This window comes from Phalacrocorax carbo, chromosome 5, assembly GCF_963921805.1.
Source record: "Phalacrocorax carbo chromosome 5, bPhaCar2.1, whole genome shotgun sequence".
Taxonomy (NCBI): domain Eukaryota; kingdom Metazoa; phylum Chordata; class Aves; order Suliformes; family Phalacrocoracidae; genus Phalacrocorax; species Phalacrocorax carbo.
Window position 1 is genome coordinate 62,559,467 of NC_087517.1, and position 13,447 is coordinate 62,572,913.

A 13,447-nucleotide genomic window follows, 5' to 3' on the forward strand; every position below is an offset into this window, starting at 1 on the left:
AATGTCTTATAAACTTACTTTTACACCCTCATCTTATGATGATTGGATTATCCAGCTAAGTAGAAGGCATCTGAGTGCAGGCAACACTATGCTTAGAAAAATTTTATTTGCTGTTAATCACTAACGTTTTTGGAAGCACTCCAGTAGTATATCAGACAACCACAATTAACACTTAATTTTATATCACTGATCCTAAGTGAGAAATAACTGCAATCAACACTATGTTTTTAAAAGGCATTGTCTATGTATTTACAACCAAACGAAGGATGCACTAGTAAACAACTGAGGCTGAATACTGGTATGCAAAAGTGAGCAACACCAATTACAAGTGTGTTATACTTTAAAAATGATTCATCGTTGCAAGCCGTGACTCATAGTAGGATTCATAGAAAGCCACTTCTGATGTCAAATAGTAATGTGGCAGGAAAAAGTCCTGTAATCTAGACGTAAAAAGACCCAAAGTTACCGCCATGCCATTTCCTCTGCTGGGCGGCTGCCAGGTACGTGCTGCTTGTCCCCTCGCCCAGCTCCCAGACGAGCTGCAGTGGCCGTTGTCTGCCACCTCCCGGGTGAGTCACAGTGCTGGGGACACGGAGTGGTCACAAACCAACAGGGACAAGCTGCAAGAGACCTAGCTATAGTAGCCGTCGCTAAACACATTTTAACTACTTCAAAAATACTTAGGTTACAAAGTCAAACACTCAAAAATTTGAGACCGCTGCGAGGAGTGGACTGCGCTGCTGTGTTTGCATACATTACTTTCCCTTTATTCCTCTAGCTGCAAGGCTTGTTTTGGACTCCACTTTAACCCAGTACACAGACAAATAGCATTATTCAGTTGTTTTTTGTTGTTGTTGTTGTTTGGTGTTTTGTTTGTTTGTGTGGGTTTTCTGGTTTTGGGGTTTTTTTAAACTTTGTTCTGCAATTCGAGTTTCTTGAGATTTCTTCCATTTTCCTGCCTGAAAATTTTGTCCAGACAGAACTTCTGGATGTTAGTTTCTCTCCAGTTTGCAGACACTTGGACACTGTTGCAGCCTGGTGGTAGGCATGCAGGAATGCCATAGAAATGTCTACTGGACATGCGAGACTGACTGTACATGTACTGGAGGACAGATCTGCACACATACTATACACCCAAAGCATTCAGGACATGTTGGACTCACTGTATGTAGGCTATAAATGGTACATCCATAAATATCTGTCCATAAACCTTAAGAAAAAAACCCCAATGTAACCCTGCCTCTGAGGATATCCAGCTGTTGGCTTAAACAACTTTCAGCACTATTTCCACTGCTTAATGTTTCATCATTAAAATACCGTTTTAAACAGAGACAGAGATCCAGCTTCGGATTTCATTTCATTATGGTAAATTTTCCAAAGAATCTACAAGGTAATATAAATAAATGTTGATGAATACTAATACTGATCCACAACAGCAAGTAGTGTTATAGAAAGAGAATGACTGCTTATGCTGGGAAAGAATGCTGGAGTAAGAACAGAAGTAGATTTAGAAAAAGCTTGTTTCACCTACATGTGGATTATTTATACTTTTCTTGGAAAGCTGAAAAGCTGCTTTCAAAAAGTAAACAAGGAAATGCTGTGTTAAATAGCATTAAATGACAGCCAATTCAAGTAAATTATTTGATGTTGAGGAGGCTAGAATTCAATCCATAATTTTAACATCTTACTACACTCTTAAAATACATTACTGCAACTACGCAGTCTGCTACAATTATTTTCTACTATTCACCCTAGTTATTCACTAATCCATTCACCTTTGTTCTCTGCTTATATACTAAATTTCTAAACTAGTTTCACCCTTAACTAAACTAATTTTAAAACCTGACAAATTTCTCTCTATTCTCCAGAAAATAAACTTCCTTTCATTGCATTACACCCACATAATTTATCACTGCATGTCACTGATTCCTTCTTTTTAATTTCATAACAGAGTGTGATCATGAAACCCAGATTCCCTGGGTAATGGGACACAGATTTTCATCCTTTGCTATTGCTGTCATAACTTATGTTTCTGTTCCTGTATTCTAGACACCTTTCACGACACATGACCTTCTCTGCACTTTCCATATTGTAAACCTCTACTGGGGTGATAATCAAAGCACCTCAGACACTGGTAGCTGGAATAACGCCCACACAGCATATGCCTACCATGCCTTTCTCGTGCAGATTGCCTACAGTAGTCAAACGGGAAAGGTGATAACAGAAGGCATGAATTGGAAACAAGGCAGAACTAGAACAAAATAAGACAACTCCTCCCCAGCTACTGATGATAAACAAGACCACTACTGTATCTGGCAACAGATCCAATACCCAAGCTGAATAATTCTGAGATATTAAATTCTTCCATATTCCAAACCCCATAGTGCATGTGTCAGTCTGAGTCTCATATAATGAGAGAGCGGCTCACTGCTCCATTCTTCTACTTCAGCAGCTGTAAATCATTTATTTAGAGCAAAGAAAAGCTCTCTGTAGCACTGTGCTGCACATGACACAATGATCAGAGAGCAAAAATGCCCAGAAAGAAACCTATTTCAGAGAGTATTACTCAGGCAACAGATCCGATGCTGCAGCTCCTATCCAGGCAAATAGTTTCATACACTGACATTCCTGTCAGCTGACACCATTTTCAGCTGAGTGCTATTACCTTCTCCTCCTAACCACCCAAATCTTCTTTGACTTTTCACCACAAACTCCAGCAGTGCCAGTGCAGAGCCCAAGAAAACAAACTCAGCAAAGCTCGTTAGCTTGGGTTTTGCTTCCTTCCTCATCTTTGCTGTTGATGCAACCAATTAGTGAGACACGCCTCACTCTAAACCAGTGGATGTCAAATGGGAGGCATAACCAGTTTGGCAGAAAGATGAATTTCATTCTTAATTATGGCCTATAGGAATATAAATCTAGACTACCTTCTTTTTTTTGGTTCACAGAATTCCCATGGTGTTGTCAATAAAAGGACAGATTATGGGCTCCTGAGGAAACAACAGGGTCCACCATCACCCTGGCCAATTTCAAGACAGGGTTCTCTCAGTTTTCAGGTTGACGTGTCTCTACCCTATGTATACTGAAATCCATCTTAGAGGAGGGGTGACACAACCCACAGCCTCCAATAATATTATGACAGAGTGGAGAGGAGAATTCCCAGCGTCCTCTGCATTCATGAAGCTTGAGCATCAGCATTAACCCATATAAATTAATAGGGCAGTTCAAATCTAAGAGCTGTAAACATTCTCTCTAGCATTGAGCAGACATAATTATATCTGTGAGGGAATCCTTTTGAAAATAAGTTTCTGAGCAATGTTTTTAGTGGTTATAGAGTTGCACTAAAAGGGTTTGCACAAAACCTGCTATTTCATAACTAGTATTAAAAAGTAATCTGCTGTGGCAGCTAAAATCACTTGGAAGACAGGTATGTCAACTCTATTTGATAACCACTGCCCCAACTCCGTGAAGGCAGTTTCCTTTAAAGTTTGCTCCACTTTATGGTTTGCCAAGATCTTGGCCTGGCAGCCTTTAAGGTTCAACATGTATTTGGTTTAAGATCTCATTTTCTCTCCGTTTTTTTTTTTTCTAAGTGACACATAATTTGTATCTATTTTTTCCAAGCAGAAATATTTAAGTACCACTGAACTGTAGGTATAGTAGTCTTCAATCCATGTTCAGTTTCAGATTAGTTTTCAATTTCTGCAACACTTACAGAACAGTATAATCCACAACAGTTTCCCTGTTAACTCATAGCTTTCCATTAAGTTTCATGTCAATTAACCAAACTAAGCATGAATCACTACAGCATAGTACATATTAGCAATGTCCTGTTGCTTTGATATCACAAACCATCTGAAAATTAAAGCACAGCCTTCCCAAGCAGACGGGTCTGTAATCATGCCTTCACTGCTCCAGTTGCCTCGGGCTGGAAACGTTGAGCTACTCCGCTCAAGATGACGCAGCTTCAGAAAGAAGGGAAGAAACAGCTGCATTCTAAGACAACGCTTGAGTTATGCAGGAGGAATTAGCAACTAAGTAGCTGATGTAAGCTTAGCTACTGCATCCCCATTACTTGCTCCCATACCATCACTAAGAAAGCTCCAAATCAGCCTGTCAAATGGGTCAACTAACATAAACTTACAGCACTACTGAACTCAAGCCAGTAGATTTTTGCATGAGGCCCAAATCTAAGTTACAGCAAGGCAAAACTTGAGTTAAACTAACACTGTTATATCTAAACTCTAAATTTAAGACACAGAAACTCTTTCAAAGTTACTTTGAAACATAACCTATCATTTACACACAGGTTTTACAAGTAATACTGCCCCTCTGAGATTCACACCAAAACAAACATCTTAATTATCACACAGTTGTGAAAAAGTTCATATTTAACTGAAAAAGAAGGCAAGCTATTGGGGCTGAAGTGGTAAGGTACCACTTATCAGTACGAATTTAAAATTTAATTTTCTTTCTATACATCAGTGCTCCCTTTAATTTTCTCCAACTAATCCATTAGAGTTAAGGCCCTGTATTAGAGCTGCAATTAATTGAAGCTATCACAGCAACACTTGACAGAGAGGGAATAGGCACTACTTGTATTTACAGCCGCTAGGGTTTTGCCCGAGGTCTGTTCTATGCATGGAATTACAGAAATCAAGACCAACATCAGCTTAAGAGATAGCACTTTATTATGTGGGGTGAGGGGCTATAGGGCAGAAGGAACAGAAGTCTTAATAACATTAGGCATCATTTATTTTGCTCTTTACTAACTCATTCTATCAGATAAGCAAGATGTCGTTGGTGCTCTCATCTTTCTAAAACATCTTTATCTTTTTAAGAAACTGAAGAAGGCAATCCCAAAGCTAGAAGCAGCTAAAATTAGACTAGAAATATACTTGAATAAAAAAACCAAAGAACTAGAACAAAATTTCAACGAGGCTACTAAGCCTGCTGACACTCTGTAGACCTAGAATAACATATGTATTATCTAATTAGAAGTTTCACCAGCATTGCTTTAAGCAATTACTTATAAGGAATTGGTTCCTAGATGGGAAATAGAAAAACATCACACTGATGAATTAGAAATGCATTTTTTAGGGAAGAAATTGTATTTATGTACCAAATATTTTCAAAATGGAGCCTGTTGTGACGTGGAAGAAACATCCCGTAAGAAACAAATTAGAATTGTATCACAAAATCACTGTTTTCTAAGCAATTGGAGAACAGGACAGCATATCTGTCAGGAGAGATTGATAGGTGTGTTCATATTTCACTTCTGAAGAGTAACAGAATCAAAATTCTTCAATACTGAAAAGAAAAATGTTAGTCCACGATTGGTCAAACAAGTGCTTAGTATCTGCTCCCTTTTTCTTGGGTCAAGCTTCAGGACAGGTTACATATAAGGTTTTTTTATGTCCTTTTTCCACACATTACTGTGGTTTAAGAAGGTGACTTTTGGAAGATGAAGAAGGGAACCCAAGGAGTGCTAGTATCAAGTTACTTCAAATATTTCTGCATAAACATGACTGTATTATACAATTTTAAGAACACTTACACTGCTGTTGTGAAGGCAGCTAAGTCAGCTTTCACCTTGAATCGGCCACGCCTCCTTCAATAAATTTGTTTCATACAGCAGTTTCTCTGCAGTGGCTAATTCAAAGCCCTTCTCTCACCGACACAGTGGTGATTACTTTGTAAATAAAGTGAAGTAGGTTTAGGGGGAGCTCCCTCCTACGTCCTTGAGATCTTTTGAAAGGATGACCTCTTAGACTGTCTTTGAACTTGCCTCCCTGATTAACAAGAGCTCTTGTGCAATGGAAGGGTTGGGTGTGCTGCTAACAGGCATGGCTAAGGCTCCCTCACCGAGGGCAGAGTGCCGGCTTGCTGCAGAGAAGCGACTGCTCGAGAGGCAATGCTTCGTTAACGAAAGAGCCCGTGACGAGCCCGCAGGGCCAGGGCTAGAGGTCACTCAAGCCTCCTAGTTTCTGCCGACCGCCCTTCAGAGCTTCAACAAGCAGCCCGCCAGAGAACGGGGACCCGGCCACGGGAGAAAACGCCCACACCGCGAGCCTCCGAGCGCCCTACAGAGAACGCCCAATTCGCGGCGCCGGGGCGGCTTCGCCCTGCCCCTGCGCGGCGGGAGGCGGGCGGGGCTACCAGCGGGAGGGAGACCGGGCCTGTACCGGGGCCGGGGCCGGGGCCGGGGCCGGTACCGGGTCCCACCACCAGCGCCTCTCCCAAGCCCGCCCGCGAGAGGACGCACTCCCTCACCACTTCCGCCCCAGAGGCGCGCGCTGTCATGACGCGCTTCCTCCCGCCACACGGCGGCCGCCCGGCACCGCCCCCGGCCTTTCCCGGCACCCCCCGCGCGGCGCGGCTCCTCCTCCCGCCCCCGCTGAAAGCCGGGCCGGAGCTGCCCCGCCGCCATTTTGTTGCTAACGCTACTGGAACTGCGGGCCGCGGCGCTCGGCGCGGCCGGTGGGGCTGCCCGCGGCAGCGGGCACTTTTTAAAGGGGTTTTTAATCTATTCGGGGGCCTCTGTGCCCTCAGCCCTGTTTTAACACGCCATGTCTGGAGAGAGCGCCGCTGGCGACCAGGTGAGGAGGAGGAGGAGGGTGAGGTGGCAGGCCGCTCCCTGAGAAGGAGACAGTACGGGGCGGGGGTGCCGGGGCGGCCCGGCCCAGCCCGGGGCTGCCTGGGAGCGGCCACGCTGTGCAGGCCCCGGCGGGGCCGAGCGTGTGGCGCGGCGTACGGGGCCGGCCGCCGCCTGGAGCTGCCTGTGGGGCTGGTGGCAGCGCCGTGGGCCGCCCGGCGGGGGCTGAGGGGAGCGCGGCCGGGGCGGGAGCGCCGCCCTGGCCCTTTCCCTGCGCCCCTGAGCCCCGCCGGCCTACCCAGCAGCGCGGCGCGGCCGCCGCAGGGCTCCCCTCCCCCGCCGCACACACCCATTTTGAGGAACTCGAGTTTCTTCCGTCAGCGAAGCCTTCCGCGGGGGGAAGGGGGTGCGCGGGGCCGCTCCCAACGCCCGCTCGCGGTAAAACCGGTAACGCTTCCAAACTACGTCTGTTTCGGCCTTCGGGTTCCTTGTAAGCAAACTTTAATTCAGGTCGAGGTGAACAATAAACGCTCCAAAGAGCTTTGCTTTCCCGATCCCATTTATTGGTGGTCATTGAGTACACTCCAGAAGAAAATTGAAACCCGGAAAAGCTGTTTATACCGATACATTCGTAGTATTCTGTAAAGTGGACGCTTGCTGGATATACGCGCTTAACATACGAGGCTGTCTACCTCTTTAACAATACCCTTTTCCTCCAGAATAAGGCATTCTTAAAACAACTTTATATTAAAAACAATTAAAATATATTTATTTAATAAAAAGTCTTTGCAGTATAGCATTCGTGCTCTTGGGGGGAATAGCCACTGCTTCAGTTGGGTTTGGCTTGTTTTTTTAATACACTGAAATATGTATTTATTATAACTCATTATTTTCTGGGCAGGTGCAGTCAGTGTTGTATGTAATCTCTTCAAATCTGGTATTATCATGATCTCCTACTTACTGGCAGAATTCTCTAAATAAGCTTTTTTTAATAGTTAGGGCTGTGTTTAAAATCAGTATTAATTGGATGAAAGTTCCTGACTGAGGGAGGAGCGATTGATAACACTGTGGCATGCCTTAGCAGCCAATGTAACCTACAAAAATACTTAAGATGATGGCTTAGTGTTCCCTTAAGAAGCTTTTCTTTGTAGAATGTCAGTCTCTTTACAAAACAGGTTATGTTTCTGCATGTCTGGGCCTGTACTCTGAAAGGGTGGTGTGTAAACTCTTTGTAAGGTCCCCAGTTCTAGGGGGGTAGGAAAGACAGGTGCTCAGAATGTAAAATACCCAGTTTTTGTCTCATTAGGGAAATATCCTATGAATTACTAGCCTGTACGCTCAAAGCTGGTCAGGTTAATAAGTGTACTTGTAGTATATTTAAGCAAGAGATTCTTCAGAATGGTTTACTTAATCACAAGGTAGATGGCTCCAAAGAAGTAAGAATATGCTGCAGTAAAATTTTGATAATCCTGATGTGTAGTATGTTCACATTTAAGTTTACCCACTCCAATATATTTTATAAAGAATTACATTGATGTTTGCATTGCATAATTAAACTGCTGGTTAAAGTAGTCTGCTTCGGTAGCTTGTAATGTGTTACTATTTAACTTAAAAACAACACTGACTTTAAGTTTTATTTTCTTTTGCAAGGGAGATTTTAATATGCAAAAGGTTGAATTCTTGTCTGCATACTGAAGTAAAAGCTATTCCGGAAAATAGCAGCTTAAATATTTTGATGTCATATGACAGAGGGTTTTAGCATTCTAAAAATTGCAAATCATTGTTTGCAGCCTATGTAAAACATGTAGTTTAATATATGGCTTGGAATTTGGTTTTTTAAATCCATATTAAGGTTCATCCTTTTTACCTGTTGTGATTACCATTTTCGCATTGTGTGCACTTTAAATAAATAAATACCCACCCCTAACTCTTTTGTAGGTTGGGTTAAATTATTTTTTTCCCTACTCCATCTTCTCTACGAAGGCTTCTGGTTTCCTAGAAGTCTCTAATTTTGCTATGGGCAGTTACCTTCCTTCAATTTTCTTCAGTTCTAAGCTGTCCTCAACTTTTTTTGCTCCTTACCCCGGCAGAATTCTGTTTCTTACTGCTAATGTTAAGATAGGCCATAATTTGATCTCAGTGTATTTAGCAATACTACCATGAAGTTTTCTGCACCCTAGGCTACCACTCATCCAGTTGTGTAGTGAGGCAGGTGTACATTAAGTAAGTGTTGATGCCAGTCTAACTGTGGTCTGACTGAGCATGATGGGCCTAGATTCACTTTGTCTCTGTGGAAGGGGGAGCAACAAAGCATTGTCATTGGGGCAGTTGTACCATGCTCCCTTCCCCACACTGCAGCTGCTATAGATTTTAACCTAGTTCTGTCTGAAAGGTTCTCTGGCTTTACATCCACAATATTATTATGGTTTTAAATATTCCTTTCTGTAGGAAGCTGAGGATAGGCAGAGGTTGGATTGCATCTGGCTTTCCTGTTACAGGTTTCATCTGTTCCATGAACAGCTCCTGAGTTTTTGGGTACCGTTTTCATTGATGGTCACATTGTTAGATCAGTATGAGGGGTGACTGTACAGTCATCTATGCATCTATGTTGTACATAAGATGTACACATGATACTGTATGATGTAGCTGTTAAAGATCTTTGACAAATGAGAATTGTTAGCTCTGACTCTCTGACACACAGTGGTGTCTGCATCTTGCTTGCCAGATCTTAGGGTTTGGAGAGGACTTCCAAAAAGAGCTGGGTGAAAAGCTACTGTTAGGTATGATGTTGTCTCCTTGGGTCATTATTGTAGAACAGACAGGGGCAGGAGGGCAAAGAAATGTGATGGAGCCACCACTATTGCAGTGTATTTTTTAAATTCTTGCAGTGTTAACTATGCTGGGCCCAAATCAATTTCTGCAGAACCAGTTGAATGCAGTCAGGACTTAAAATCTGTTAAGTCCCTGCCAGACTCCTGGCAAGGTCTACATGATGTTTAACAAACTAGAATTTCAAAGGTTGGTTTTTAGAATACTGAATACTTAGCCCTGTCTACATAACAGAAATCCATGTTTGTAGACTGAGAGGCTGCATCTGCCACTATTTGTCAGAATTCCCTGACAAGGTCCTCCCAATCTCTTCATGTATTGAGCTTACAAAGAGTTCATGCTTGCACCTATGTATGTCTTTGTTTTTCTGGACCTTAATGTACACATCTAGTTTCATTTCCATTGTGTGGAGGTTGTTTCATGTACTGTCTAACAAGACCTAAATTTGTTGTGCTCTCTGCCTCTTTCTACTGTGGCAGAACCACTGTTTTTATCCACTTAATAAAATATATACTTGCCAGGCATCAATTTTATCTGAAGTAATATCGATACAGTATTTGCTTTACCCCTGCATTAGTTGCCTTCTAATCTTTTAAGGCTAGAACATGCATTTCATACTTCCTGTAACCGCTTCGAAGATATGTACCCTAGTCTGTGGTGCACGTTACTTTACGTGAATATGTGAATCTGGTCGAAGACTGAGCTGTGAGGGGGAAAATATGTCTCTATTTTCTCAGTATCTACAGAAAAGACCTCTGAAGTGGTCTGTTCTGGTTTCCTTCTCGTACTTCTGTTCCTTCCTACTCCTTGGTGGTGTTCATGCCTCAGGTCTGTTTGATGCAGGCATGTCATTTAAATTTCTGATTTCTAAATGCAATAGTAAAAGTTACTGTAGTTAACTTTAGCTAAAATTTTTAAAAATAAATGTCACTGAGTGAAATACTGAAAGCAGAAGTTTAATCTTGCAGGGTTGTGTGTGTTTAGCATGTCAGGAGGAGCCATTTGAAATAAACTCCTCTAAGAGCATACTGTACTGGGTTTACTGTCACTGTTTACATTTACTGTAGGAATGGGTAATACACAGAATGAAGACAAGGGTTGGTGGAGAAAGACTTTTGAGTTGGTAGTGCAGTGGTTTTTTCCCAATTTTTACACAGCTGTAAACAATCTCTAGATTTTAGCTGCATTTCCAGGGTCAGTAAGTTCCAGGTGTATCAAGAAGTTAAAGCAGAAAATGAGTCTGTCTAAATGCTATCTTTGGGAAAGTAGTCCATTGAGGGAAGAGTGGTAATCATTACTAATATAAAACTCTTGATTTGTTCAGAGATATAAAACATCCCAGATTATGTTGGGGGAAGGCAGTATTTTAAAAAGTATCCTTTTAAAATTTAAGATGAATGTGCTGGGTTATGTCTGTTAATAGAGACCCAGTCTTAAAGGATACAAATTTTTTTCAAGATATTGTTCACAATTGAATTGACTTAGTGGTAGAATAGAAGAAGGCAAGGCATTAAAAACATTCAAGAAAGTGTAAGGATTGATAATGGGTAACTAGGGTAGTGAAGGGATGTGTTACTGAAGGATAGGATTTTAAAACTTGTTCTGTGCAGAGAGAGCTCTAACTAAACTTTAAGAAAAAAGCTTAGGCTAGACTAACCTGTAAATTAACCTAACTGGACAACTAACAGTGCTTGTTAAGTTGCATGTTAATATGTTTGAAATTATATTCATTGGGTCTGTTACAGTCCAGGCTATACTAAACTGTGCAACAGCCAGCCAAAACCTCCAAACAGTAGCTTCTATCTTAATGGACATAAAATTCCCTTTGGATGTTGAACCAATTTGACTGAACTAGCCATTAAAATTCCTGCCTTTTTGTGTACAGTGGTGTATAGGTCTTGTTTGTAGAGGTTCTTATTTGATAACTAGTGGTAGTTTTTAAAGCATATTAAACTGGCTGCTTCACATGTGGAACAGCTGTTTAAATGTTTCCTTTTCTCTGTTGAAGATCCTTTTGTGGAAACAGGAGGATACTTCAAGCAATTGGATGTGTTAGGTGGTACAAATAGTTGAAAGAGGTGTTTGGCTAGGTATTTTCTTACTTTATAGAGCTGTGAGGGCTCATTCTCAGAGGCCTGGGGAAACTGTTAACTGTGGCTTATAGCAGTAGGGTATAAACCAAGAATTCTTCCTTTGAGGCGATTGATAAAAAATTTCTAGTGAATACAGAAAGTCAACTTTGTTTCTTCTGTTCCTGTTCTGTCAGACATCCTTTCTGAATTCAAGTTTTGATTTTGTGCAGTTGATGTATTTTGCAGGCAGGAGATCATAGACTTCTTGTTTGTTAATTTGGTTTTAGGTGTTTTCAGATTTTGGAAATTATGGTCAAAAAGATCATTTTACACTCTTAATATCTGTGAAACTAAAAATCCATTGCTATTTGTGTATAAATAATAAAAGGGAAGCTGTGATTATTAACATCAGACCAGATGGTAATAATAGATACTTATGAACATGGAACCTCAAGTGCTAAAAAACCCTCCATGATCTTGAGTGGATTGTTTGTGGGATAGGAGCCCAATTATGTGGGAGGTGTACCGAACACACTTGTCAAAAGCAGAGGAAAAAAGTATTTTTCCAGTTTGTATTAAACAATTCTGTGCAGCTTTTCCCCAGGCAGTAAAGAAAAGTTAAAAGCCAGTTTCTACCTGATTAGGTGCAGTTTTATGGTAGTTTAAGCTGACCTAAGTTGGGACTGCTAAAGTCCTGTACAGTTTTGCATCCTTTATTCTGCATCACATCTGATCCTGAAATCAAGAAGTTGAAAAGTGATTAGCTTTCAAATGGTTCTAATAGGATTATTTTTCTGCTGATTTAACTCCCTGAACTCACTTGTTACGGGATGATATTAACTCAAGTGCCTCCTAACCAGAGGCAGGGACTGAAAATACTTATCTAGGGGCAGGGTCATGGCAGTGAACAGATATTCAAGAGTAAGTATTCACAGGATACTGGATATCGGCTGTTGTGCAACCAATACAATTAAAAAGACATATGCAAAAGTCTCGTACCCTTGAACTGTGGTAACAGCAGATCTAAGCACAGAGTGCAGTTACCATGCAGTTTTGAAAACTGGGATCAAATGTCTTTCTGGCTGTAGTTGAGCTAGGTTAAAAGTCAAGCTCCTTGTTCCCTTTCGCTGTATGCTAGCAGTAAATGTCCTCACATGGTTTGGTGTGTAACTGAATGCATCTTTGCTCACACTCCTACTTCTGGCAAAATGGTCCAGACTGGAAATCCCAGGTGTTGAGTTCTGCAATGTATTAGAAGTGATTATTTGTGAAGGTGTAAGGTAATGAGGCCTTACTTTAGCACAGATGTAACCAGGACACTGATTTGACTGCAGTGCAGTTTGCCTCTCTAAAATGTGGATGGCTTTTACCTAACCTGGAGATGGATAGGGACAGGAGAAGGAGTGCTGACTGGCCTTATAAGAAGTTGGGTGTTTTCTTGCATTCTTGCAATTCCAAGTAGTCCAGTTTAAACCCTGATCATACCATTATTTTAAATTGAGTAGAGCTCCAGTAATTTTTGTCTCTTGTAACTGCATGGACAACTTAATCTGCTGCTGCTAAGTGCGTATTTGCTAATTTAGGAAATTAGCCTTTTTTTTTTTTCCAGTGAAAAAATGAATATTTTATTGTGCTGCTTACACGGATTAAGAGTCTTGTATCAAACATACAAAATTAATGTAGGATTGCTATGATTATGCATCTTACCAGCATTTACTTTTTCACCAGCTTAATTCAGCCTTTGAGTTTATTGCCCTATACCTGCATAGGTGAAGTCAAATTCCTGGACACTGTTTCACTGCAGCGTCAGCTGAGTTCTGTGAGTCAGTGGAAAAGTTTGAGATAGTACAACTGAACTACTACTAAAAGTTGTGTGCTTCAATGGCCCATTCTGCTTTTTCCTGTTTGAAAGTCACTACTTACAGTGCAGTACCCTGTGCTTCCACAAATG

At 41.5% G+C, this 13,447-nt stretch overlaps 1 protein-coding gene and 1 long non-coding RNA gene across 2 annotated transcripts in view; one reads left to right on the forward strand and one right to left on the reverse strand.

The window, feature by feature from the left end:
- Positions 1–6,331, reverse strand: part of LOC135313514 (uncharacterized) — a 29,712-nt gene extending 23,381 nt beyond the window's left edge. The window contains exon 1 of the long non-coding RNA XR_010373151.1: positions 5,558–6,331. This is a non-coding gene — a long non-coding RNA (uncharacterized LOC135313514). The remainder of the gene's footprint in view (positions 1–5,557) is intronic.
- Positions 6,332–6,378: 47 nt separating this feature from the next.
- The window catches only part of CSTF3 (cleavage stimulation factor subunit 3), a 51,845-nt gene continuing 44,776 nt past the window's right edge, over positions 6,379–13,447 (forward strand). The window contains exon 1 of the mRNA XM_064452794.1: positions 6,379–6,599. Within this exon, the coding sequence (XP_064308864.1) occupies positions 6,570–6,599 (30 nt within the window). The 5' untranslated portion in view covers positions 6,379–6,569. The remainder of the gene's footprint in view (positions 6,600–13,447) is intronic.